The sequence below is a fragment of the Canis lupus genome, chromosome 10 (assembly GCF_003254725.2).
Source record: "Canis lupus dingo isolate Sandy chromosome 10, ASM325472v2, whole genome shotgun sequence".
NCBI lineage: Eukaryota > Metazoa > Chordata > Mammalia > Carnivora > Canidae > Canis > Canis lupus.
This window is the reverse complement of record NC_064252.1, coordinates 46,603,845-46,630,172: the sequence shown is the minus strand read 5'-3', so window position 1 is coordinate 46,630,172 and position 26,328 is coordinate 46,603,845. Positions and strand designations below refer to the sequence as shown.

Genomic DNA, 26,328 nt, shown 5'->3' with positions numbered 1-26,328 from the left:
TGATCCTGGAGACCCCGGATCGAGACCCACATCGGGCTCCCTGCATGGAGCCTGCTTCTCCCTCTGCCTATGTCTCTGCCTCTCTCTCTGTGTGTCTCTCATGAATAAATAAATAAAATCTTAAAAAAAAGAACTGTGCATTAAGATGAATTCAGCTACAGTTTAATAATTACCATGTGCTTGGCACATGGTAGGAGCTCAACTATGTATGGAATGAGGGAGATAAGTGGATGGATTGAGGGTGGGGATAGCAATGCCATTGTAGGAGGGTATTGTAATAGTTTCTGAGGGGAGCTAATAAAGGAAGTAATGAGGACTCATCAAGAAAATCAAGAAGTTCCATTGTCATGAAACCCACAGAAGGAAAAATTGTCAAGAGGACAGAGTTGGTCAAAAGGCCAAACATTGTCAAAAGGCCAGGTCAAGGAGGATAGGGACTGAGAAGATGTCAGAAGGGAGAATTGAAAGAGAAGGTCCGGTAGTAGGACAGTCAGAAGCTAACTTCAAGGGGTTCAGAAGTAAGTAGGAGGCTACCCTGTAACATCATCCGTCTTCTCTTCCCCCCTGCTCCAAACTCAGCAAAAACAAAAACCTCCTTCACCTCCACACATTTTTCACAAAGGACCTGATGCCATCCCCATGACCTTTATCCAACCATGCTGTCCTTTTCTCTCATGTGTCTTTAGGCCCCCCTCCCTCTCCAGGGCTATCTCTCATATAAATGTTGACATTACTCTCTTGTCCTAAGATGACATTTCTTAGGCCCTGTTCTGCCTTAAGATAATGTTTCAAAAGAATCATTAGAGAAATTTTGAAGTTGGGGAGGACAGAAGTTTGAGCTTAGGTGGAATATCCTTTGTGGAAGACAAGATTATCTGTAAGAATGCGTGGATAGGGAGTGGGATATAGGGACAGGGAGAAGGTTAGAACAGTTTGTTTAGAGATTTAGCTGTGGGTCACCAAAAAATGAATGAAAGAATTGCCAGGGGCCAGTGGGAGGCCAGCTGAGATTGAATAGTTTAAATTTATAGAGAGCGTAATTGACATACTGCCCCTCTCTGGCTGGAATCAGTGGCACAGACTAGAGCGGTCGATTCGCTTGGGTTCGCAGAGAGGTGGTTATGGAGCACTGTTGAGCCTGGTGGCAGGTCAATTTGACATGGGGGTTGGGGGCTGGAAGAGTATCACAGACCAGGGAGGCCAGGGTATGTAATGAAAAGGCAAAAAAAAGGAAGGAAGGGAGGGAGGGAGGGAGGAAGAAAGGGGAAGAGAAAGAAGAAAGAAAGAAAAGAAAAGGAAGGAAGGAAGGAAGGAAGGAAAGAAAGAAAGAGAAAGAAAGAGAAAGAAAGAAAGAAAGAAAGAAAGAAAGAAAGAAAGAAAGAAAGAAAGAAAGAAAAAAGAAAGAAAGAAAGAAAGAAAGAAAGAAAGAAAGAAAGAAAGAAAGAAAGAAAGAAAAAAGAAAGAAAGAAAGAAAGAAAGAAGAAAGGAAAGGAAGGAAGAGAAAGAAAGAAAGAAAGAAAGAGAAAGAGAAAGAAAGAAAGAAAGAAAGAAAGAAAGAAAGAAAGAAAGAAAGAAAGAAAAGGAAAGAAAAGAAAAGAAAGAAAAGTAAAGTAAAGAAAAGAAAAAAAAGAAAGAAAAGGCAAGTGATAGCCTGAGAGAAGAGGCAGGGTCATTGATGGGGTCAGGATTCGTGTGAGGGAGTTGTCTCAGTGGAAGAAATAGAAGGTTAAACAGTTATGTTGGGAATATTAGAGAGGCCATATGGTGTATGATATTGTATATAGACTATGTGGTTTAAATCCCATATCCTAACCTGTGTCTCCACTTAACCTTATAAAATGAGGCTCATAAAACCTTCAAAAGGTCGTTGTAATTAATACATATGAGGTACTTATGATAGTACTTGTGTAATAAGTACTCAGTGAATGTTGGCAATGGGGATGTTCATTTAAAAGTAATGAAAAGGAGGGGGTACCTGGGTGACTTAGTTGGTTAAGCATCTGATCTCAGCTCAGATCTTGATCGCAAAGTCTAGAGTTCAAGTCCCACACTAGGCTCCATGCACAGCACAGTAAAACCTAGTGCTTTTTACTTTGAAAAGCAAAACAGAAAAAATAAATAAATAAAAAGCAAAACAGGGGCGTCTGGGTGGATGAGTCAATTGAGTGTCCAACTCTTGATTTCAGCTCAGGTCATGGTCTCATGGGTCATGAGATCAACCTCCAGGAGAGACTTGGAAGTTTCTCTCTCCCTCTGCCCCTCCCGACTTGCATGCTCTTTCAAATAATAAATCTTAAAAAAAAAAATTACAAAACAAACAAAAAGTGATGGGAAGCCTTAGAACTTGAGATCTTGAGGGGCACCTGGGTGGCTCAGCTGGTTAAGTATCTGCCTTCGGCTCAGGTCATGATCCCACATCGGGCTCCCTGCTCAGTGGGGAGTCTTCTTCTCCTTCTCCCTCTGCTCCTCCCCTGCTCTGCTTGTTCTCTCTCTCTCTCTCTTTCTCTCTCTCTCTTTTTCTCTCTTCCTCCCTCCCTCACTCCCTCAAATAAATAAATAAATAAATGATCTTATTTAAAAAAAAAAAAAAGAACTTGAGACCTTGAGGTTGAAACAATTCTCAGTAATGCCAGGTTCTCAACTGAAGAGACCTCCACTCTCATGCTTGTTGTGAGTGGAGTGAAATTGGAGATGGAAAGTATTGGAATTGAGAAGGTTGAAGAATGGTGAACCCAAATTCTGGGAGAGACACGTTTATGGATATGGAGGTCACCAGTGGGGTGGCAACAAGTCTGTGTGTCCCTGAGAAAGGCCAGGTCTCTAGCTGAAGTTAACAAAAATGGAGAGGTAGCTACTATGAGCTTCAAGGGAAGACAGATTGTTGAGAGAGGAGGAGAGAGTGGCTTCTAGAAGTGGAGGAAGGAGGTGCTGATCTGTCTGAGTCAGAGACCAAGGAAGGAAGGAATAGCCTCTACTGGAAAGCGAGCAATGTTCTGCCCGGAGGAGATAGGAATGAACCAAGGATGAAAAAAGTGGAGAATTTGCTCACAGTAGAAAAGATTTGGATTGAAAAGAGGTGTTTTTCCTAATATAGTTTAAGAAAATCCACTCCCCAAGCCTGAGGGCAAATCTGAAGAAGGCTTGAGCATAAGGAAGGAAATGGGAAGGCGGTTTTAGAGTAGATTCTCGGAAAAGCCAGTAGATGGGGGGCTCTGTTCCCTCACCTCGATTGTAGGATGTGCAGCATTAGACACGCTGGCTCAGGACTGTGCGCTGTGCTGGGCGCGCCCCGGCCGGACGCCCCCCTGCCCACCCATCCACTCTCCTGCTCTGGGGGTACCCGGTGCTGTGTGCATTTCCCACGTCGGTGCTATGGGGTGCTCTGAGCATAGAGGGACCAGGAGGACTGGCATTGAGGGCTTCTGCTTTTAGAGAGCAGACAAATGGCTTTAAAGGGAAGGGAACGGGACACCAGCAAGCTTCCAGGCCACGTTCACTTCCAAAAGCGCCGCTCAGTAATGTAATTGTATTTGGACATTTTTTTTGCATGACGTCAGGGAATAGCCTTCCTTAAAAGCTCTCATGAAAAAGCACAACTATAAAACAGACTCAGGCAATGAAATGGAAACCAGACAAGTGGGTCTGTGTAATTTGGGCAAGGAGATTTCTCCTTGCAGCTTTGTGATCTGATCCCTGCTCTCTGCATAAAATTCTATTTCAGGGGATCCACTTACATAGGTCTTACCTCGCAGGTGCTTTTAGACATAATATGTCTTGTTTTATTACCAAATGAATAAGAAAACAAGGATTCCCTCCTCAGTGGCTGTTCAGACCACCCTCCTAGGCTTGCCACCTTTCTAGTCCCAACAGGTCCTGTATCTCTCATCTTTGTATGAGCCCAGCTCCAGCAGTGGGGAGGGAGGGCTAGTCCCATGTACACCTCCTCTAACCCCCATGTCTACCTTCATCCATCCACCCCTCACAACCCTGCTCAGAGTTAGTCTTGGGGATGTGTGTGCCAGGGAGCACTACTCATTGAGGTGGCTCTTTCTTACCTACCCTCTTTTCTTAAAGCCGCAGGAGCACAGAACTGAATTATCTGCCATCCTCTGTTCTTAGCACACTCTGGCTCCAGCCCCAAGGAGATCCTTTATTTTTTGTATTTTTGTTGTCTTTTATTGAGGTAAAATTCACTTAACATAAGATTAAATATCTTAAGTATAAAATCAGTGGCACTTAGTATATTCATAATATTGTACAACCATCCCCTCTAGTTCCAGAGCCTTTTCTTTAAAACAAAACAAAACTATTTATCTATTTATTTATGAAATAAAGAGAGTGAGAGAGCACACACGGGGGGAGGGCCAGAGGGAGAGAGAGAGAAGCAGACTCTCCAAGGAGCAGGGAGCCTGATGGGGGACTTGATCCCAGGACCCTGGGATCGTGACCTGAGCCGAAGGCAGACGCTCAGCAGACTGAGCCACCCACGCACCCCCAGAGCCTTTTCATCATGCTCCCTTAGCCCCTCAAAAACACCCATGTCCATTAAGCAACCACTCTGACTCCCCTTTCCCTCCCAGCCCCTGGCAACCACCAGTCTTCTTTCTGTCTCCAGCTCTTCCTTTTCTGGGTATTTCATATAAACGAAATCATATAATACTTGTGTGCCTGGCTTTTTTCACTCGGCATAATGTTCTCAAGCTTCATCTCTGTGGTATGTGGTAACGTGTATCAGTGCTTTCCTTGTGCCTAATACTCTACTATGTGGAGGTACTATATTTTGTTCATCTAGTCATCCATGATGGACATTTGGGTTGTTTCTACCTTTGGCTACTCTGAGTAGTGCTGCTATAAATATGGATGTACAAGTTTTTGTTTGAGTCCCTGATTTCGGTTCTTGGAATTGCTGTATTGTAATTCTAGGTTTAACTGGAGGTCCCCCTTTTTTAAATTTTTTTTAGTAAGCTTTCTGCGCAATGTGGGGCTTGAATTCATCTTCCTGAGATCAAGAGTCACATGCTCTTCTGACTCAGCCAGCCAGATGCCCCTGGAGTTTCCTTCTTGATGGACATTCTCCTAGATCCACTCTGTCAAGGAATAGTGGGCATATACCACCCCAGACCCAGACCCCAAGACATGTTGACTTCACTCTGTTAGACCTGGAAGAAACTGAAAGAATAAGACTGAGGAGTCAGGAGTTTCTCTGGAAGTGAATAAGGTCACCAAAGAAATGCTGGTAATCAGAAGGAAGACAGTCTGGGGAAATGATAGGGAGCTAAGGGGCTTGGGGGCCCTCAAAGATTGGACTAAGCCAGGGGAAGAATTGAGTGAGAAGGGAACTCAGTGGCCCAGAATAAAGGAATATGTGAACTTAAAACACCCATGGCTGGTACGGAGTGAAAGAGTGATAAGTGAGGAGAGCAATAGACTGACGATGGGGTAGAGGGAGCCAGGCAGAAAGAGCCCTTTAGGGTGAGGAACTAGGACACTCAGCTTTGAGGAGCCACTGAGGGCTTTTATAAAGGAGGCTTTAGAAGTATCACCTTGACTATAGGGTGGAGGGAGGGCGGCATGGAGGAGAGGAAGACAACTGGAAAGAGGGAGGAAGCACCTGGGTGGCTTAGTGGTTGAGCATCTGCCTTTGGCTCAGATCGTAATCCCGAGGTCCTGGCATTGTGACAGCTACCCACATGCAGAGGTGAGGGCGGAGGACACGAGATCCCTGAGAAGACACGGCAGTGAGTGGCAGAGGAGAGAGCTGCAGAGAGGCCCAGGGGCTCCAGAGCACAGTGCCCACTGCCCAAGTGTCCAGCCAGGTAAGAGGCGAAAGGGGTGAGCTTAGGGACTGGGACGTTGTGGAAGCAGGCCAGACTACTCCTTCTTGATAGAGGACTAAAGTCCAAAATTCTAACTAACTAAATACAGTTTTCATCTGTATTACACCAACCCTGATTAATTTTCATCAAGAAACTATTTGTAACTCCATCAGGACAGTTGAATTCTTTGATCAATTTTCTACACAGAGCCTGAAACCATTTCTGATGTTCTCCTTTATTTTCTTAAGTATCAGCTCTTTTAGGCATAAATTTAACAATAAAGACTTGACTTTCTGGTTAGAAATTTTAGTCAATAAGAGTTTTACCATACCTGGGTTTTAGATTTCAGTATTTTTTTTTTTTAAGTGGGTGTTCTTCCATTGGGTCGCATTCTCCCCCCAGTTGCTATTGTTATTTTCTGCAGATTTCAGTGTTACTGACAAAATAACTTCTTTGGTCAGTTGTGAATTTTGTCATGTGCTATTGAGCCATTGTCAGTTTAGTGGTATGTTGATTATTTTCAGCAGTAACATTCATGGCTAGATCAAAACATGCTTAAGGTCAAATGCAGCCCACTTCTTCCCAGAATTTTTCCTTCTAAACCCCCTTCCACCCTTCCCATCAAAGACTGGTCCTGAGAGAAAAGAAGCAGTGGACTCTTCTGGGCACTCAGAGAACCCAGGCACTCTTCCTAGCAGCTAGTTTGAATCCACCCTACAACAGTTTGACTTTTTTTCCTTTTTTTAGTTGGCTAGAAACCCAACTAACTTATTGACCTGTGTTCTCTAAATTGTCATCTCTTCCTTGACTTGTTGTTGAAGACAGATTTTCTGTGGCCTTTCCATTCCCCTCCCTCACCCCAGCCACCCCATTCCCATCATCCCAGAGCCATGGCAGCAGTAGTTTCCCACACCTTTGGGAGGTGGGCAGCAATTCAGGGGAGGCCGATGGGGAGTCCTGGCCACAAGGAACTGATGATAGGAAAGGCCCTTGAGAAGCCTGCGAGTGAACTCACTTTCAAGGTATAAAATTTCCAGAAATTTTGAAATCACAGCTACTTAACATTTTGAGCACTGTTTATAAATCTTAAAATTACCTTGTGAGTTTAGGGATCATTCATCCCTTGATGAACTTGCCATATTTCTGTGGACTGTTTTTGTTCTACTTAAAGCTGTAAAAGCCTGAGAGTGAGGCGAGAGCTACCTATAAAGGAGCTTTCTGGATTCTAGATAAGGCTAAGAGATAGATGGTAGTGGTAACATCCTCAGGACAAAAATTATCTTCCTGAATTTTTCTGATTTTAAATTTCTAGTCTTCAGTTACATTTCAGGACCATCTGTACCACTACCTTCCATAGTCCACTAGTATGTTGGGGAAGGGGTAGGGTGCTAAGGGGCTTGGGGGCCACTCGAAAGTTGGATTGAAGCAGAGGAAGAATTGAATGAGAAGGTAACTCAGTGGCCCAGAATAAAGGAACAAACCCCCCCCCCCAAAAAAAAGGAACAAACCCCCATCTTGTGCTCTGTGCTTTGTGTCCCATGCTTAGACTGGACACATGTTTTGGGGAGTTCTGGCTTCTGACTGGCACAGCGCCTTATGCTCATGACAGCTTTGCTAAAATGAATCACTTGTTGGGTTTTCTTCCTGTCTCCCACCTCAAGCCCTGAATAAGCTAAAAGGGTTGAGAATGGGAATGGGGGGACCAAGGGGAGAGTAAGGGAGGTGGGTACTGGCCCTGAGAGTCAGAGAAGCTTAGGAAGAACTCCAAAAGAACTAGTCAGTCTTCAGAGCTCAGGCTGAGAAGAAATTTCCTTTAAGAGAAAGAAGGGAAATAAACTAAAGAAAACTGGAATGACTTTAAGGAAAGGGAAAAGAGAAAGAATGGTGAGATCCACGCTGGTCACTGCGGAATGTAGACTGTCTGCAGCACCCTTGAACTCTGCCCAGGCAGAGGAAGAGGAGGCTGATGGCCAAAGGGGACTCAAGTTACCCAGCATCGCCCCCCAGAGCTTCTCCGTCTGCAGGCATCCTCACTGTATCCCACCTCCTCACTGGCTCATCAGGCAGAGTCAGGGAGATGGGGAGAAGGGGTCGGATTGCCCCTCAGATTGGGGTGGGTGACCTAGCAGAAAGGAATAAAGCACAAGCACCTCTTGTGCTTTATTCCTCTTCCACAAAGAGATGGAGGTGATTGAACATTTTGGGAGGCTCCACAGAGCACAAGGGAAGTGCCGCTAGAGAGGGTGGGGCACCTGGGGAGAAGGGCTGACTTTGCACCTGCACCCGAGCATCAGGTGTAGGCCAGATGCTGTTGTCCAGACCATCTCCGGGCTGGACCCAGCCCACTCTTTACCCTGTGACCCCTTCCCACACCAGGCCTTCATCAACCTGCTCTGGAGTGGCCATGGACAAAGCTCACATGCACCTACTCCTTCCCTTTGAGCTTTGGCAGTAGCCACAAGAAACAGGACAGTGAGTTGCACACAAAACTAGGTACAGCTGAGTACTCTGAAAGGCTTAAGCTGGTGGGTGGTACTCCCCATCTTCCCAGGCTGAATGCCCCTAGGAGAACCCAGGTTTTTTCACAGCCATTATTGCCTAGGAGTTGGTTTTAATCTATTCCTCATTCTTTGGTGTGGTTGGAAGTGAACAATTGCAAGCATTTTTATAAGCTTTGAGCTGAGTGTACTATTAACCAGCCCTAATTTATTTCATCAACCCCATTTCAGTGAAGTATGGCCCTCCTAAGCAAAAAGTGCACACTTTTAACTCATATGAAACGCCTATTTGTTTTTATTCATGTTGACTGTATCCATTTTTAAAATTAGGGAAAAATCTACATGTATTTACCCAGTGATTTGAGGTTGGGCCCACATTTTTTAAATTATAGCTTTTTTAACTTTACAAATAAAGGCTATCTTGTCTTTAAAATGAAAACAAAAGCTTTGCCGGATGTTTTCTGGTTTTGTGATGGGTCATCAGGAAAATGTTTATGTCAGGCATATGACTGCATTGGGGAGGGATCCTCAGTCTTTGGAAGCTGGGTCTACAGGAACTTTGGGAACTGGGGCTATTTGTTCCATATGAAAATGGCTAGAAAATTAAGAAAAGGCAAATTATTAATATTTGAAAGTTTTTCCCCCAACTATTTTTAGAATTTTAAATGATGTTTTCATCCTTTGCCTTCAGACCTGGAAATTTTTTCCCCCTCCATACAGAAAGGGCTCTGTGTAGTAAGCTGTTCATCTCACGAGGCTGCTTTTCACCTGTTGACACCTCCCTGCACAGAGAACTAAGGAGGAGGCAGGGAGCTAGGGAGGGCCTTTCAGACAAAAGATAAGAGGAGGTGAGGTGCTTCTCATCTGCCCCAAATAGATCCCTGAGCCCCTAATGCTGTGAACTGAAGGGTTCCGTCTATCCACCCACCAAACTGTTGACTTGGAGAGACTTCACCGCAGGCAGGGACTTTGTACAGTTGTGTAAGATTGTGGACTATTTTGGAGGTAAGGCAGGGCTCCTGCACCTCAGCACTGTTGACATTTAGGGGAGGTATCTTGTGCATTGTAGGGTGGTTCACAGCATCCCTGGCCTCCACCCACTACATGCCAATTAGCACCGCCTCCTCTGACTTGTGACAACCCAAAACGTGTCCAGACGTTGACACTCTGCAAGGCAATATCATCTCTGGTTGAGGCTGAGAACCACTAGGTGGAGGGAAGCCATAAGTGGTGTTGAAGCCCCTACCACTCTGAGAGCGGAGGGAATGGGGTTTCCTGAACCCAAGGAGGGCTGAATGGGGTAGCGCAGCCACTGCCGGAACCTTGGTGGCTCACAGGGGAGGTCATAGGAAAGAAGTATCCAACTTTCTCTTTCTACCTTTCAAATTCCCAGCGTTCCCTTCCCATTGGATGAATCCTGCCAGAACCCAGGTGGTAAGGAGCCTGCATCATGCAGGCCCAGAAAGGTCAGCCCCCGGGGCACTAAGCGGGGTGCAGAAGGACAAAAAATGGATGGGGACACAAACAGCAAAGAACCACTCTACCATCCATCCATGTAGCCATTCAACAACTACAGGCAGCTTAGCAAAATGGTCAAGAAAACAGGCCCTGAAGTCAGATAAGCCTGGGCTTGTATGTGTCCCCTGCCACTTCCCCTGTGTGATCTTGAACAAGTGACTTCTTTCAGTAACCTCAGATGTAGGATGGCAGCAATAATTCTGCCTACATATGTGACCTAAGTCTTGCAGTCTTGGAGGTTTCCTATTGGGGAGACACAAGTCCTGAGTAAATTGTTTATATTTTTTTTATTTTATTTTTTTTAAAGATTTTATTCATTTATTCATGAGAGACAGGCAGAGGGAGAAGCAGGCTCCATGCAGGGAACCCGACGTGGGACTCGATCCCGGGTCTCCAAGATCATACCCTGGGCTGAAGGTGGTGCTAAACCACTGAGCCACCCAGGCTGCCCAGTAAATTGTTTAGTACATAGCTCTAATCAAGTACCAAGTGGATGGTATCTGCTTTGTGCCCAGTGCTGTTTTATGGATGATTCTGGAAAAAGCAAAGACATGGGAATGCCCTCTCTCACCATCTGTCAGCACACTGAGTGTTGGACAGATACGAGCAGAGAAAGATCACAGCAGGCTGGAAAAAATCTAGACCACAGGACCTAAGTTGGGTCCCGAGGGATGGGTAGGCCTGGCTAAGTCAGGATGAGAGAAGATCTAGTAGACCATGGGAATGGTAAGCAAACTGGAGCCAGAATAGGTGGGGGGAAGAAGGCCCAGAGAGCCCTAGAGGGAGCCTGGTGATCGAACAGCTTTGGTGGAGGGTCTTGGTGTTCTCATCTGTGAAGATGAGGGGCTGGCTCGGGACCAGTTACCTTCCTCAGTACTTGGGTGTAGGAGTCATAAACTGACACAGCTACAGGACGGGGGAGCAGTAGGATGCGCTGATGCCTCCTATGGAGCGTGGCCATTGCTCTGCTCCAAGCATCTATCACCATGCAGGCCTAGGACACCAGGTTCTGATTTTTGGAATTTTCAAAAGATGGCTAGAAATTTGGATTTTTATGAGAAATCTCTTGACTTTAAAAAAAACCCATGTAAGCCATACCAGATTTGTGTGGAGACCAAACAGTCCATTTGCATCCCTGGCCAGATGTTTCCAATGAGCCCTTTGGGGCCTTAGAACCCTTGAGCTGTGCATTTGGTTAGGTTCTGTCTCCTGTGTACTGTCTCTTAAGCAATAGCTCCCAGGGCTTAAGAAAACAAAAGAAGTAGGAAGAAGAGGGGTCCACGTGGGTCAGGTGAAGTCAGAGTTCCCCTCCAGACTTGATACCATGGCCAGGCTGGGAGTGGAAGGGAAGGATTCGTGTAGTCCTGAGGCACCAACTTGGAGCAGTGAGTGAGTGGGCAGTAGTCTCGGTGCTGCCCACGCTCGTGGCACTTGACCCAGTGCATGCTGGGCCTGGGGCTGGAACTGCTCTTGAGAGCACTGCCTAGCACATTTGGTTCTTTGATGAAATTTTTTAAATATTCAAATAGAGAACAAAAACTAATATCACTAACACCCATGTTCCCCCACCCAGACTTCCTGCTGAGTTCAAAACTGGAGATGCCACTCGTTTTCTTTCATTAGGACACAGACCTTCCTCTGGGCCATTTGTCTCGGGTAAGGGTCACCTGGGAGTTCTGTTTAGTGGTAAAGGCTGAGATGGTGACCTTTGGTATAGCCATGAAGTCATGTGGCTGACTGCCATGCCAGGAAATCCAGAGTCCTGGCTCCACAGGCCCTGAAAGCAGAGAGCTGTGGGCTCTAGGGTAGAGGCCCTGGCGAGGCAGGGAGGCAGAGGGGCTCTGGAAGCCTCAGGAAGAGGCTAATGGCAGAGTCAGCAGTTGGACCAAGCGTCGGTTCCACGCTTGTTTCTCATGACTGTATAAAATACAGACTTGCTCTTGCTGAGGGGAAGTGAAGAAGTCTATGGAGAAGACCGAAAATAATGAAGTTGTCTGGAAACAGCCTTTGCAACCTGAAAATATTTTCTCTCAGAAAAAGAAGACACAGTACTATGCCTTCACTCAAACACTGCCCTTCCTCCCCAGGCCTGCTCCAGCCTGTCTGGCCCTCCAGCTTCACCTCTAGTTCGCCTGGGCAGGCCTGATCTCCCTGCCCCTCTGTCTCGTCCCAGCTGTGCGTGGCCCCTTATCCTTGGCCCACCCAGTTGTCCCTCTATGAAGCTCCCTCCTCCCACTCCCCACATTTTTTTTCCTTTTCTGTTCTTTTATTACTGCTACTGATGGTATCGTCAGGCCCCATCATATACCATTGTGGACTATTTCCTGACCCTTCATGTGTGTCAGCTCACCTCGGACTATGCTCTTCTCTCTCAAGAGAAGGGACTAGGGTTTTCCTCGTGTTTCACACACACACAGCAGATGATAGTAAGTGCTGTGGGCCTATAGAAGCCTGAATTGATGGATGAATGGGTGAGTAAGTGGACGGAGAGATGGTTGGACAGCAAGGTTGAGGGAGTTCCACAAGTATCTGGAACAGGATACCCCAGAGCCAAGCACAGGGAACACTCAACCCATCTCCACTTACTGTGCTGACTTGGCCTCTCTTGGGAAGGAGACTTGACCAACAGCCTTACTCTAGAAGGCATCTCCCCCACGCTAACTTTAGAATCAGATTATGCACTTTTAAACCATGGTTTGAAGCAGTTTTCAAGGTTGGCACCTGCAAGTGGACTTTGGCATTTTCATCTTCCTAAGTATGGTTGAAGACCACCTCAAAGCCAGGGACTTGAAGTGCATCCAGCACACTGTGTGAAGCCTGCCCCCAACTGCCAGCTCCAAGGCGGGCCCCCTTATGGAAGTAGGGAAAGAACATGGACGGCAGGGCTGTGGGACTCCCCGGGCTCACCTCAGGAGTATCCTCAAGTAGGGTCTTTGGTTAGCCAGGTGTCTGCCTTGGCAGAGGAGCCCCAAAGCAGCTGAGGCAGCAGCGAGAGTGAGTCTACAGTGCAGCAGCCCTGAAGCACTATGTTTGCTCCCCTCCCCCTATGATCCAAGTTCCATTCACAAGGGTAGAAGGCCAGGATTAGCTAGTTCTAAATGCCGATTTGGGGCAGCCCTGGTGGCTTAGCGGTTTAGTGCCGCCTTCAGCCCAGGGCATGATCCTGGAGACCCGGGATCGAGTCCCACGTCAGGCTTCCTGCATGGAGCCTGCTTCTCCCTCTGCCTGTGTCTCTGCCTCTCTCTCGGTCTGTGTCTCTCATGAATAAATAAAATCTTTTAAAATAAATAAATAAATACTGATTCGTTGGGTTGCCAGCTCATTGCCACCCCTCATGTAGGCCTACCACAGACAAGAGTATGTACCAGCACACCTCACCCACTTGCGGCACTCCCGGAGGGGTCTAAGGCATATTTCACTCTTGCTTTAGCTGTGTAGCCATTGGGGGCGATGCTTGATTTTTCCCACACTGAATTCTTCCCTCCCCAGATTCCTGCAGGTCTGGGAATCCACACCACTCTGTTGAGCGCCAGATATCTCGCTGTTGCCTGAGTTTTAGCTTAACCTCCCCTCCCAGAGCACCACCTTCTCAAGTACAGGAGATGTCCTTGACTTGGTTTCCCCCAGGACTCAGCACAGTGCTGGCCACAGAGGAGACCCTGAGCACCAGCTTCCTGATGGGTGAAGGGCCAGGCAGAGATGCGGCTCCTCCAGGAAGCCCTCTCAGGCACCCTGCCCACCCGCTGAGCCAACGCGCCTCTGCAGAGTCCTCCGGCACCCAAGGCCTGGGCACTGTAAGCAAGCACGAGGGCTCAACTATCCTGTGAACTCTTTCAAGGCATCCACTGTGCTCAGCAATCGGAACCAACTTGTACACAGCAGATGTTTCAGTTCCACGGTTTTACTGAGATGTACCATGCGTGTACCACACAAGTCACCCCCTGAGAGGGTACGGTGAACTAGTCGTAGCATCTTCGTAGAGTTGTGCAACCATCGCCACAGTCAATGGTGGGTCATTCTTGTCACTGCGAGAAGAAACCCATGCCTTCAGCACTCCCCCTTCGTTCTCCTGGGGCTGTTGTAACATAACAAATTACCATAAACTTGGTGACCTAGATGGCCTCATAAGGCCGGAAGTCCAAAATTAAAGTGTCAGCAGGGCCATACTTCCTCTGGAGGCTCTTGGGAGAATCTTGCTCTAGGGAATTCCTTGTCTTTTCCAGTCTCCAGAAGCTGGCATCACTCCAGTCTTCTGGCTTCACATCACCTTCTCTTGGGTGTCAGGTGTCTCTCTGCTCTCACTTACTGGGACGTTTACAATGGCATTTAGGGTCCACCCAGATCCTCTAAGATTAATTCCTCATCTCAATATCATTAACTAAATCACCTCTACAAAGACCCTTTTTCCAAGTAAGGTAATATTCACAGGTTCCAGGGGCCGAAGCTATTTTCAGCCTGTCACATTCCCCATGCCCCTGGCCCTAGATCATTCATATACCACAAATTCAGCAAATTAAAGTGTACGGAGTTATGCATCTTAGTATATTCACAAGGCTGTGCAGCCGTCACCACTATGTAGTTCCAGAACATTTTTCATCAACCCAAAAAAGAAACACTATTTCGATCAGCAGTCATTCCTCAGTTTCCCCATTCTCCAACCCCTGGCAACCACTAATACACTTTTTGACTCTATGATTTGCCTATTCTGGATACTTCACATACAATACATGGTCTTTTGTGTCTGGCTTTTTCTACTTAGCATGTTTCCAAGGTTCATCTGTGGTGTAACCTATAGCAGTACTTCATTCCTTTTTGTTTATCCATGTTGTTGATGGGCATTTTGATTGTTTCTACATTTTGACTAGTATGAACATTTTGTGTACAAGTTTTTGTATGGACATATGGCTGCACCATTTTTATATCCCCACCAGCGGTGTCTGAGAGTTCCAACTTCTCCACATTTTCACCAAAACTTATTATCTGCCTTTTTTATTATAGCTCTCCTAATGGTTGTGAAGTGGTATCTCACTGTGGTTTTGATTTGCACTTTCCTGGTGGTTAATGACGCTAAGCATCTTTTCCTATGCTTCTTGGTCATTTGTGGATCTTCTCTGGAGAAACGTCTATTCAGATTCTTTGCACATTTTTTTAAAGATTTTATTTATTTATTCATGAGAGACACAGAGAGCAAGAGAGAGGCAGAGACACAGGCAGAGGGAGAAGCAGGCTCCATGCAGGGAGCCCGATGTGCGACTCGATCCCAGGACTCCAGGATCACACCCTGAGCTGAAGGCAGAAGCTCACCTGCTGAGCCCCCAGGTGTCCCCCTGCACATGTTTTCATTGGGTTGTCTTTCTATTATTTCATTCTAAGAGTGTTTTATGTATTCTAAATATATGTCCCTTGTCAGATATAGGATTTACAGATATTCTCCATCTCTGTGAGTTGTCTTCACTTTATTTAACAATATCCTTTGGAGCACATGCTATTCTGATGAGGTCTAACCTTTCTTTTATTGCTTGGGCTTTTGATGTCTTATTTAAGAAACCATTGCCTAATCCAAGATCACAAAGCTTCACTTTTATATTCTCTTCTATGTGTTTTATAGTTTTATCTCTTAAATTTAGGCCTTTGATACATTTTGAGTCCATTTTTGTATATGCTGTGAGGTAGGTCCAACTTCATTCTTTTGCATGTGGATGGATACACAGTTGTCCCAGCTCTACTAGTTGAAACAAACTGTCCTTACCCTACCATTATTTGCTTTGGCACTCTTATCAAAAGAAAAAAGAAAAGAAAAGAATGGAATGGAATGTAAGCATGAGGGTTTATTTCTAGAATCTCAGTTCTATTCCATTGACCTGTGTATCTGTCCTTATGCCAGCACCACACTGTCTTGGTTAGTGTAGCTTTGTAGTAAGTTTTAAAGTCAAAATGTGTGAGTCTTCCCAGTTCTGTTTTGTTTTTCCAGATTATTTGGCTGCTCTAGACATGCAGCAGATTCTTCAGACACAGTGGTTGCTTGGTCATTTGCTTTCTTGTTTTTTTGATGGACTGGCAAGCCTGTGAGAGCCTGGCTGGCCTGCTTGGTTAGCTAAAAAATTCCTCTTCCACTCTTCTGCCTCCTTCACAAGGCATTTGGCCAGTAAAGATCTGGGTTATTCTGGCCAAGCCATCCTAGTCCAGGGCAAGGTAATAAAAGAGGAAACTTGGTGGGATACATCTGGCCCCTCAAGCAGATTTAAATCCAACTAATTCGCCCCACCCTGCCCAGCTTTCTTTCTCCTTCCTTCTTCATCTTTCAAAGTCAGTATTTAGACGATTATAATTTTCTCTGGAGCTGCTTCTAGCCAAATCACACCAGTGCTGCTCTGTGCATCTTTCATGCCCATCACTCTCCTGCCACTTCCTAAGCACAATTCATGACAAGGTGGTACAGGATGGAGGTGGCAAGTGCAGCGGCCTGGCCTTCCTGGCGGCATCTCCAGTCACACCCATGTGTTCTTTATGGAGCTAACAGGAGTGTCACTTGAGCTGCAAGCACTGATTTTGTTGGTGGGTAAAACTTTCCTTTCCTGTGGAGTTTCTAATCCTTGTCTTGTGGAGGCCAAAAGGAGGACAGGCAGTAAATAAGAAGTAGAAACCTTTAGAAAAAGGTTTCCCATAAGATGACCCACTGCACAATACTAAGGATTTACTATATTATCTACTTTAAAAATATGGCCCCCAGCTGGGAGCTTTTTCTAATGAATAAAAGTGATAAAGCCAATGTGAGTTCTTCATCTCCATGGGGTGCTGGGGGTGTCTGTCCATGGCCTCCCAGCAGGGTAGGAGCAGCCCCTGCACTGAGGCAGACTTAACTCACTGCCACCACTGTTCACTCTGCAAACTTGGATCCTTTACCTATGAGCATAGCTTCTTCATTGGTTAAATAAGGATACCTAGGGCAGCCCCGGTGGCGCAGTGGTTTGGTGCCGCCTGCAGCCTGGGGTGTGATCCTGGAGACCCGGGATCGAGTCCCGCGTCGGGTTCCTGCATGGAGCCTGCTTCTCCCTCTGCCTCTCTGTCTCTGTGTCTCTATGAATAAATAAATAAATAAAATCTTTAAATAATAAATAAATAAATAAGGATACCTCCCTGCTCGTGCGGGAGCAGTAAGGGTTAGATAGGCCAGTGTTCATTATTATCCACAGTAATCTAGTTAACCATTTAGTGAATGCTTTCTTTGTCCCTACATTAGTGTTCAAACTAAATCAAGGCAGGGGTAAAGGAAAAGATTTCATTATCTCTGGAGCCACACATTGGAATATTCTGGCAATCTGCTATGTGTTTAATCCTATGCTGGTCTTCATGTTTATTTTCAATTCTTTGAGGTATGAAAGATGCTGATTAACTGTACCACCTCCCCATACAGATTCTAAACCATCTGAGAACTACACAGCAGAGTCAGGTAGAGATAAAAAATAGAGGTTATAGGGCAGCCTGGGTGGCTCAGCAATTTGGCGCCGCCTTTGGCCTGGGGCGTGATCCTGGAGATGGAGGATCGAGTCCGCATTGGGCTCCCTCCCTGTGGGGAGCCTGCTTCTCCCTCTGCCTGTGTCTCTGCCTCTGTGTGTGTGTGTGTGTGTGTGTGTGTGTGTGTGTGTGTGTCGTGAATAAATAAAATCTTTTTAAAAAGTATTTTAAAAAATAGAGGTTATATAATAGGTAAAGGCTGGAACAACACATGGCCCAGACCTACAGCCAAAATGCACATTTGCTCCCTGCTTCTCGTCCATCCCCGTCCTCTTTTTCTGTTGCCTGGGTTAAATCCCAGTTCTAGACAGCCAAGGCAGCAGCACCAAGGGGCAGGTGTCCTGGGGGATTGACTTGGCAATGGTGACATCAGTCTTGTGGCTGCGCCATGAGTTTGGACTCTGCCGGGTGGGCTCCAGGTGGAACTGGCCCCACTGTAGGGTCACCAACCCTGCTATTCTCACTGGGAAGACCTAGATATCTAGAATGTTGGTGCTAATTCTCCAAATTTGTGCTCAGGAGGCACCATGAAATGTTTGGCCATTCTGATTATTTACAGCTACTTAAAGTGGGTTCATCTGAGCCCAGGATTCCTCACCTGTGAAGCAGGGGTGGCAATTCCCAACCTGTAGGATGTTGAAGGAATGGACAGGAAGTACTAGGTGAGGGCCTAGCACATAATAGGCCCTCGAGAGGCCATTCTACTTGGGCCGGTTCGGTACCCTAAGAGCTCAAGCTTTCAATCCAGACTGAGCCCTCTCCCTGTGTGCTGGGCAGGTCTCTCTGTGGGGGCCAATGGTAAGGGCCAAGTGTGTGTCCTAGAGTTGGAGATATGGATTAGGGGAGGATGAGGCCTCAACAGAAGTGCCTCACTGAAAGACAGGCACTGGTACATGGATGGATCCAAAGGGGTTCATTTTGTGGTGGTATTTCAGTCCCATATCTCAGACTTCCTCCAGGTTGGGGGTGCAATGGCTGGGGTTGTTGGCGGAAGTGTCAACACCCAGAGCCTCTCTTCAAGCCCATATTTAGGACTGTCTGAGGCAAAATGATGAAGCAAGCAATGGTTTCCCCAAAGCACCCGCTTCCTCTTTCTGCACCCCATTCTCCTCTTTATGCACCCTTTCTCAGCCAGCTAGGAAGACAATTGTCTGAAAAATGAATTCAAAGAAGGCAAATCCATCTTGCCATCTGTTGTACAGCCTATGAACTATGAATGGTTTTTATGTTCTTAAATGGTTGAAAAAATCAAAAGAAGAATATTTTATGCCATGTGAAAATTATGTGAAACTAAAATTTTATTGGAACATAAATATAGTTTACATATTGTCTGTAGCTGCTTTCAGCAAAGTTGAGTAGTTGTGACAGAAACCTGAAGACCCTCAAAGTCTAAAATATTTATTCTCTGACCTTTTAAGAAAAAGTTTACTGGTGCCCTGCTCTCAAATATTAAGAGATTTATGTGTCATGTGGCCAGCAGGATTTGCTTTCAGAGGGAAAGGCAAACCAGTGGAATTCAGGCCTTGTGGCAAGCCTACAGAGGAGACACTGGGCAGAAAGCTTTCTGATATCCTTCTAATTACACTAGATGGACTGATGGTGGCTAAATGTCTAATCTTGCAGGTGGACTTGCTCCTGACCACACAGAGAAGGGGCCGCTGAAATGCTGGGGTTCGGGCCTCTGACTCATTCCACCAGAATGAAATGGATTAATAACCTCTGAGGAGCCTATCCCAGCAGCCTCCCTGCAGGCTGGTGACAGTGATTTAACCTGAGGCCCTTCACATTCCCAGAGTCCTGCAGAGACTCCCTGAGCAGCACATTCACTGCTCGCCTCTCTCTTGTTTCCACAGAATTTGCCTTCTGCCAGGTGGATGCTTCAATTGCACTGACCCTAGCCCTAGCTGTGCTGTGTGACCTGCTCCAGCAGTGGGACCAGCTGGCCCTTGGACTCCCAGTCCTGCTGGGATGGCTGTTGGGAGAGGATGATGATTTCGTGGTCCATCTGGAAAACACACATCAGGTAATCCTAGGGTCTCGGGGTAGAGGTGAAGTCAGAGTGGTGGTGTCCTGAACCCACTAGATGTAGCACACCAGGCTTAATTAGACTTCATGTGGCTGCTGAAAGTGTGCTTCCAGATACTCACATACAGATCAATAACCAATTAGGAAAGTCTCCAACCTGCTAGATGCTGCTGGGGGCACTGGGGCAGCTTTCATGCTGACTTTTGAGGTTCCAGTGGTAAGTCTTCAGATCACCAGGGGAGAGGACTTTGAAAAAGACTCCTTGGTTTCTGAAGCCAGCGGGTGTGCCCATCCCCTAAACTCTCCAACTGCCTAGTTAAAGCCAGCAGTCATGTCTACTCCACACCCAGGACACTCCTTGATTGCTTGGCTCTCATAGCCAAGGGAGTTGGCATCCTGAACTCCGCATGAAGGTGATGATCAGGAAGGAAGACAGTTCCTGGCAGTCCACCACCCCCAGGGCACTGTACAGACAAGAGACTGAAATACAACCCCAGTCTTCATGGGAACAAAGCCTATTTACTTAGCCTGGAACTTCAACCTGAGAGACAGGCTTCAGATTTCCCACACATCAAGAAGCTCAGGAGGTGTTCCCAGGGAATATAAGCAGAAGGTGACATCCTTTTTTTTTTTTTTTTTTTTAAGATTTTATTTATTTATTCATGAGAGACACAGAGAGAGGCAGAGACACAGGCAGAGGGAGAAGCAGGCTCCCTGCGGGGAGCCTGACGTGAAACTTGATCCCAGGACCCCAGAATCAGGCCCTGGGCTGAAGACAGTGCCAAACTTATGAGCCACCAGGGCTGCCCCAGAAGGTGACATCCTTGCATGCCCCCTTGGCCTTGATACAGCTCCACTAGACCTCTCAGAAAAGAGCTAATACGTTCATCTAGAGCCCCATTTTTTTTCAATAGTTGCCTAGGGGACTAGATCCCTAGATCCCTAGATCTCCTGGCTTGGAGGCCAGCAAAGATTATTGTTGCCATCCCACAGTATAGTATTTTATTTTAAAATCTGCTGCTAAAGGGTCTGGCTTCCAATCAACCTGAAAGCAGGTGCTAAATGAGATTCCTCCCCTTGGAGCACTGACAGGTCTTGGCACACAGCCCTATGTCCCTCAACAACAGGGACATATTAAGAATAAATTCAGCAGTTTAGGCAATCAGAAAAGTTCAAGAGACAACAAAGAACTAGGGCAAGGTTGAATGAGATGTTTCATCACCCACAAGGCCACCCACTCTTCAAGACTGAGAGCTGCTTTGGCTAATACATAGAAACAAACACAGAGTCAAGCAAAATGAGGAAACAGAAATATGTTCCAAATGGAAGATAAGACAAAACCTCAGAAAAAGACCTTAATGATATGGAGATAAGAAATCTACCTGATAAAGTATTCAAAGTCATGACCATAAAGAAACCCACTGAATTTAAGAGAAGAATGGATGAACACAGAACTTCAACAAAGAGAAAACATAAGAAAGTACCAAATAGAAGGCATAGAGCCAAAGAGTACAATAATTAAACTGAGAAATACACTAGAAGGGCTCAACAGCAGACTGGATGACACAGAAGAATGGATCAGGGAGCTGGAAGACAAAGCATTGGAGCTCATCCAGACAGAGCAGTAAAAAGGAAAACAAATTTTTAAAATGAAGAGAGCTATGGGACAGCATCAGGTGGAATGACATTCATACCATAGGGGTCCCAGAAGGAAAGAGTGAAAGGGGCAGAAAACTAATTTGAAGAAACAATGGCTGAAAACTTCCCTCGCCTGGAAAGGGAAACAGACATCCAGGCTCAAGGAAGCCCAAAGAATTCCAAATAAGCTGAACCTAAAGAGATCTACAGCAGACCACATTAAAATGTCAGAAGTTAAAAAGAGAATCTTAAAAGTAGCAAGAGAAAAACAAATTGTATAAGGGAAACCCCCTAAGGCTATCAGCAGATTTCTGAGCAGTAATTTTGCAGGCCAGAAGGAAGTGACATGACATACTCAAAACCTTCCAACCAAGAATACTATAACCAGCAAGGTTATCATTCAGAATGGAAGGCGAGATAAAGAATTTTCCCAGACAAGCAAAAACTAAAGGAATTCATCACCACTAAACTGCCCTTACAAGAAGTGTTAAACGACTCCCTTAAGTTAAAAAAAGAAATGGCACAAATTAATAAGAAAACATATAAAAATAAAAATCCCATTGTAAAAAGTAAATATATAGTAAGGGTAGTAGGTTAATCCCTTACAAAAAGCTACTTTGAAGGTTAAAAGAAAAAAATTAGCAAAATGAACTAAAACTACAATAATTAAGGGAAACATAAAAAGATGTAAAATGTGACATCAAAACATAAAATGGAGTAAAACTGTAGAGTTCTGGAATGTATTCAAATTTAAGTTGCAATCAACTTCAACTAGGCTGTTAAAGGATGATATTTGTGAACCTCACGGTAACCACAGAGCAAAACTTTTTTTTTTTTAAAGATTTTATTTGCTTAGGGCAGCCCGGGTGGCTCAGTGGGTTTTTTTTTGTTTGTTTGTTTTTTGTTTTGTTTTGTTTTGTTTTTTATTTATAATAGTCACACACAGAGAGAGAGGCAGAGAGAGAAGCAGGCTCCATGCACCGGGAGCCCGACGTGGGATTCGATCCCAGGTCTCCAGGATCGCGCCCTGGGCCAAAGGCAGGCGCCAAACCACTGCGCCACCCAGGGATCCCGGCTCAGTGGTTTATCGCCTCCTTCAGCCCAGGGCCTGATCCTGGAGACCCAGGATCGAGTCCCATGTTGGGCTCCCTGCATGGAGCCTGCTTCTCCCTCTGCCTGTGTCTCTGCCTTTCTCTCTCTCTCTCTCTCTCTCTCTTTAAAAAAAAAAAGAAAAAGATTTTATTTATTTATTCATGAGAGACACAGAGAGGCAGAGAGACATAGATAGCAGGAGGAGCTCCTTGTGGGGAGCCGGATGCAGGACTCGATCCCAGGACCAGGATCACACCCTGAGCCAAAGGCGGATGCTTTTGCTAAGCCACCCAGGCATCCCAGCAAAAACTCATTTTTTTTTTTAAGATCTTATTCATTCATTCATGAGAGACACAAAAAAAGAGGCAGAGACACAGGCAGAGGGAGAAGAGGCAGGCTCCATGCACGGTGCCCGATGTGGGATTCGATCCCTGGAATCTGGAATCAGGCCCTGAACTGAAGGCAGACACTCAACCGCTGAGCCACCCGGGCGTCCCCAGCAAAAACTTATTATACATATATAAAGAAAACGAGAAAGGAATCTAAACACTAAAAAAAGTCATCAAACCACAAGAGAAGAAAGAGAAGAAAGGAACATACAGGATGTACAAAACAGCCAGCAAATAGTTAACAAAATGGCAATAAGAAGATACCTATCAATAATCACTTTATTTTTTTTTTTTTTTTTTTATTTTTTTTCAATAATCACTTTAAATGTAAATGGACTAATTCTCCAATCAAGACATAGAATGGCTAAATGAATTTTTAAAAAAGATGCATCTGTATACCGCCTGCAGTACCCTGTGAACTGTCCTGACTTACTTCAGAAGTAAGGACACATGCAGCCCAAAAGTGAAAGGATGTAGAACTACATTTCATGCAAATAGGAACAAAAAGAAAGCTGGTGTAACTATACTCATATCAGACAAAATAGACTTTAGAACAAAGACTGTAATAAAAGAGAAAGAGGGCCACTATATTGATTAAAAGGTCAATCCAGCAAGAATATATAACATTTATAAATATACACCCAACATAGGAGCACCAGAATATATAGAGCAAATAATAACAGACCTAAAGGGAGAAGTTATGACTAACGCAATAATAGTAGGGGACTTTAACATTCCATTGTCATCCAAACAAAATCAGTAAAGAAATGTTGGCTTTAAAGAATGTATTAGACCACATGGACTTAATAGGTATATACAGAACATCCCATCCAAAAGCAGAAGAATACACATTCTTCTCAAGTGCACATGGAACATTCTTCAGGATAGATCATATGTTAGGCCACAAAACAGTAAATACAAAAAGGTAAAAATCATGTCAAGCATCTTTTCTGACCACAATGGTATAAAACTAGAAATCAGTTATAAGAAGAAAACTGGAAAAACTACAAATACATGGAAATTAAACAACGTGTTACTGAACAACTATTGGATCATTAGAAGTAATCAAAGGAGAAATTAAGCACCTAGAAACAAATGAAGACAGCAACACAACATACCAAAAGGTATGGGATCCAGAAAAAGTGGTTCTAAGAGGGAAGTTCAAGTGATAAATGCCTATTATCAAAAAACAAGAAACATCTCAAATAAACAACCTAACTTTACACCTCACTGAGAACAAACAAAACCCAAAATTAGGAGGAAGGGAATAATAAAGGATCAGAGTGGAAATAAATGAAATAGAGACAATAAAAAAAAGTAGAAAAACATCAATGTAACAAAAAGCTGGTTCTTTAAAAAGATAAACAAAATAGACAAACCTTAGCTAGATTGGCCATGAAAAACAGAGGGCTCAAATAAAAAAAAAATGAAAAAGGAGAGGTTACAACTGATACCACAGAAATACAAAGGATCATAAGAGGCTACCGTGAATTGAATGACAGTGCTAAGGATGTGTGTTGGGGCAGGTGGAAAGGGAATGGGAGATGTATATAGGAAGACAGGGAAGCACTTCCCTCTCTGTATTTCTGAAACATTTCACTAAATGATACTTAACAACACATGGTGCTAATGTTTTCTGAACCATTCTATTGGATTATTTTTAGCTGGCTGCAACCCATACTGATCTCATGACCTTTTAGAGGTTATACAGCTGGCACTATGAAAACCACTTTCCCATAGACCTACCCACTTGGTCAGTGAATGCCGTTGACTAGCAATTATTGGCTTTTGTATGTGTAAAGGTTATGGAGTAACACCTTTGTAAAAAATATTATGGTTCTAAGAACTGGCTGATAAAACCAGGGCTTTAGGGGCATTTCTTTACATTTTTCTCCTCTGTTAAACTGGAAGCCTTGAGAGGACAAGGACTATTCATTTATCATTGTGCTGCCAATACCTACTCGTGGTGGATGTTCAATAAATAGAGTGAATAAACAGTTTGATGAATGTTACTACAGTACTATTGTTTGAATCCATTTTTCTGAAATACTGAAAGTTATTTTTAAGACAATTCTTATTTATGATGAATTTAGAAAGGAACTTGTGAAGGATAAAAAAAGAGAGACTACTGTGAACAATTATATACCAACAAACTGGACAACTGAGAAAGGATGGATAAATTCCTAAAAACTTGCAATCTTCTAAGACTGAATCATAAAGAAATAAAAAATCTGAATAGACCAATTACTGGGAGACAATTAAGAACCTCCCAACAGGGACGCCTGGGTGGCTCAGTGGTTGAACATCCGCCTTCAGCTCAGGTCATGATCCCAGGGTCCTGGGATTGAGTACTGCATCAGGCTCCTCGCAGGGAGCCTGCCTCTCCCTCTGCCTGTGTCTCTCTGCCTCTCTCTGTGTGTCTGTGATGAATAAAGAGAATCTTTAAATTTAAAAAAAATAATAAAAACCTCCAAACAAACAGAAGTCCAAGACCAGACAGCTTCATTGATAAATTCTACCAAACATTCAACGATTTAATACTTACCCTTTCAAACTCTTCCAAAAAATTAAAGAGGAGGGAGTGCTTCCAAGTTCATTTTACAAGGCCAGTATTACCCTGATACCAAAACCAGATAAGGAGCTCACTTCAGCAGCACATACACCAAAGCCAGATAAGGACACCACAAAAAAGAAAGAATGAAAGAAATTTATAGGCCAATATCCCTGATGAACATAGATGCAAAATCCTCAACAAACTATTAGCAAACTGAGTTCAACAATACATTAAAAGTATCATATACCATAATGAAGTGGGATTTATTCCAGGGATGCAAGAGTGATTCACCATCTACAAATTAGTCATTGTGATACACAATATTAACAAAAGGAAAGATAACAATGATGATCATCTCATCATTGAGATGCAGAAAAGCATTGGACAAAATTCAACATCCATTTATGGTTTTAAAAAGCTCAACTAAGTGGGTACAGAGGGTACATATCTTAACATAATGAAAGCCATATATGACAAACCCGCAGCTAATACTCAGTGGATAAAACCTGAAAGCTTTTCTCTAAGATCAAGAACAAGACAAAGATGCCCACTCTCACCACTTTTATGCAACAGAGTCTTGGAAATGCTAGCTACAGCAATTACACAAGAAAAAGAAAAGGCATATAAATTGGAAAGGAGGAAGTAAAATTGTCACTGTTTGCAGATGACTAAAGACTCCACCAAAAAAAAGAAACCTTTTAGAACTAATAAATGAATTAAATAAAGTTGCATGATACAAAATCAATGTAAAAAATCTGTTGCATTTCTATACACTAATAAACTATCAGAGAAATAAAAAAAAAAGTTCCATCTACAGTTGCATAAAAAAGAAAAAATATCTAGGAATACAATTAACCAAGGAGGTGAAAAACCTTATAAAACTATAAGATATTGATTAAAGAAATTAAAGAAGACACAAATAAATGGAAAGATATTATTCCATGCTGTTGGATTGGAAGAATTAATATCATTAAAATATCCATCTGGGATCCCTGGGTGGCGCAGCGGTTTAGCGCCTGCCTTTGGCCCAGGGCGTGATCCTGGAGACCCGGGATCAAATCCCACGTCGGGCTCCCGGTGCATGGAGCCTGTTTCTCCCTCTGCCTATGTCTCTGCCTCTCTCTCTCTCTCTGTGTGTGTGACTATCATAAATAAAAATAAAAATTTAAAAAAATAAATAAATAAATAAATAAAATATCCATCTGCCCAAAGCAGTCAACAGATTCAATGCAAACCCTATCAAAATTCCAACAGTATTTTTCACAGAACTAGAACATATATTC

At 44.3% G+C, this 26,328-nt stretch overlaps 1 protein-coding gene across 7 annotated transcripts in view; it reads left to right on the top strand.

The window, feature by feature from the left end:
- The window catches only part of THADA (THADA armadillo repeat containing), a 332,024-nt gene that overhangs the window by 300,268 nt on the left and 5,428 nt on the right, over window positions 1-26,328 (top strand). For all 7 annotated transcript variants that reach the window (XM_025465181.3, XM_035696069.2, XM_049115488.1 and 4 more), the window contains one exon: window positions 19,201-19,370. In XM_025465181.3, the coding sequence (XP_025320966.1) occupies window positions 19,201-19,370 (170 nt within the window). The remainder of the gene's footprint in view (window positions 1-19,200; window positions 19,371-26,328) is intronic.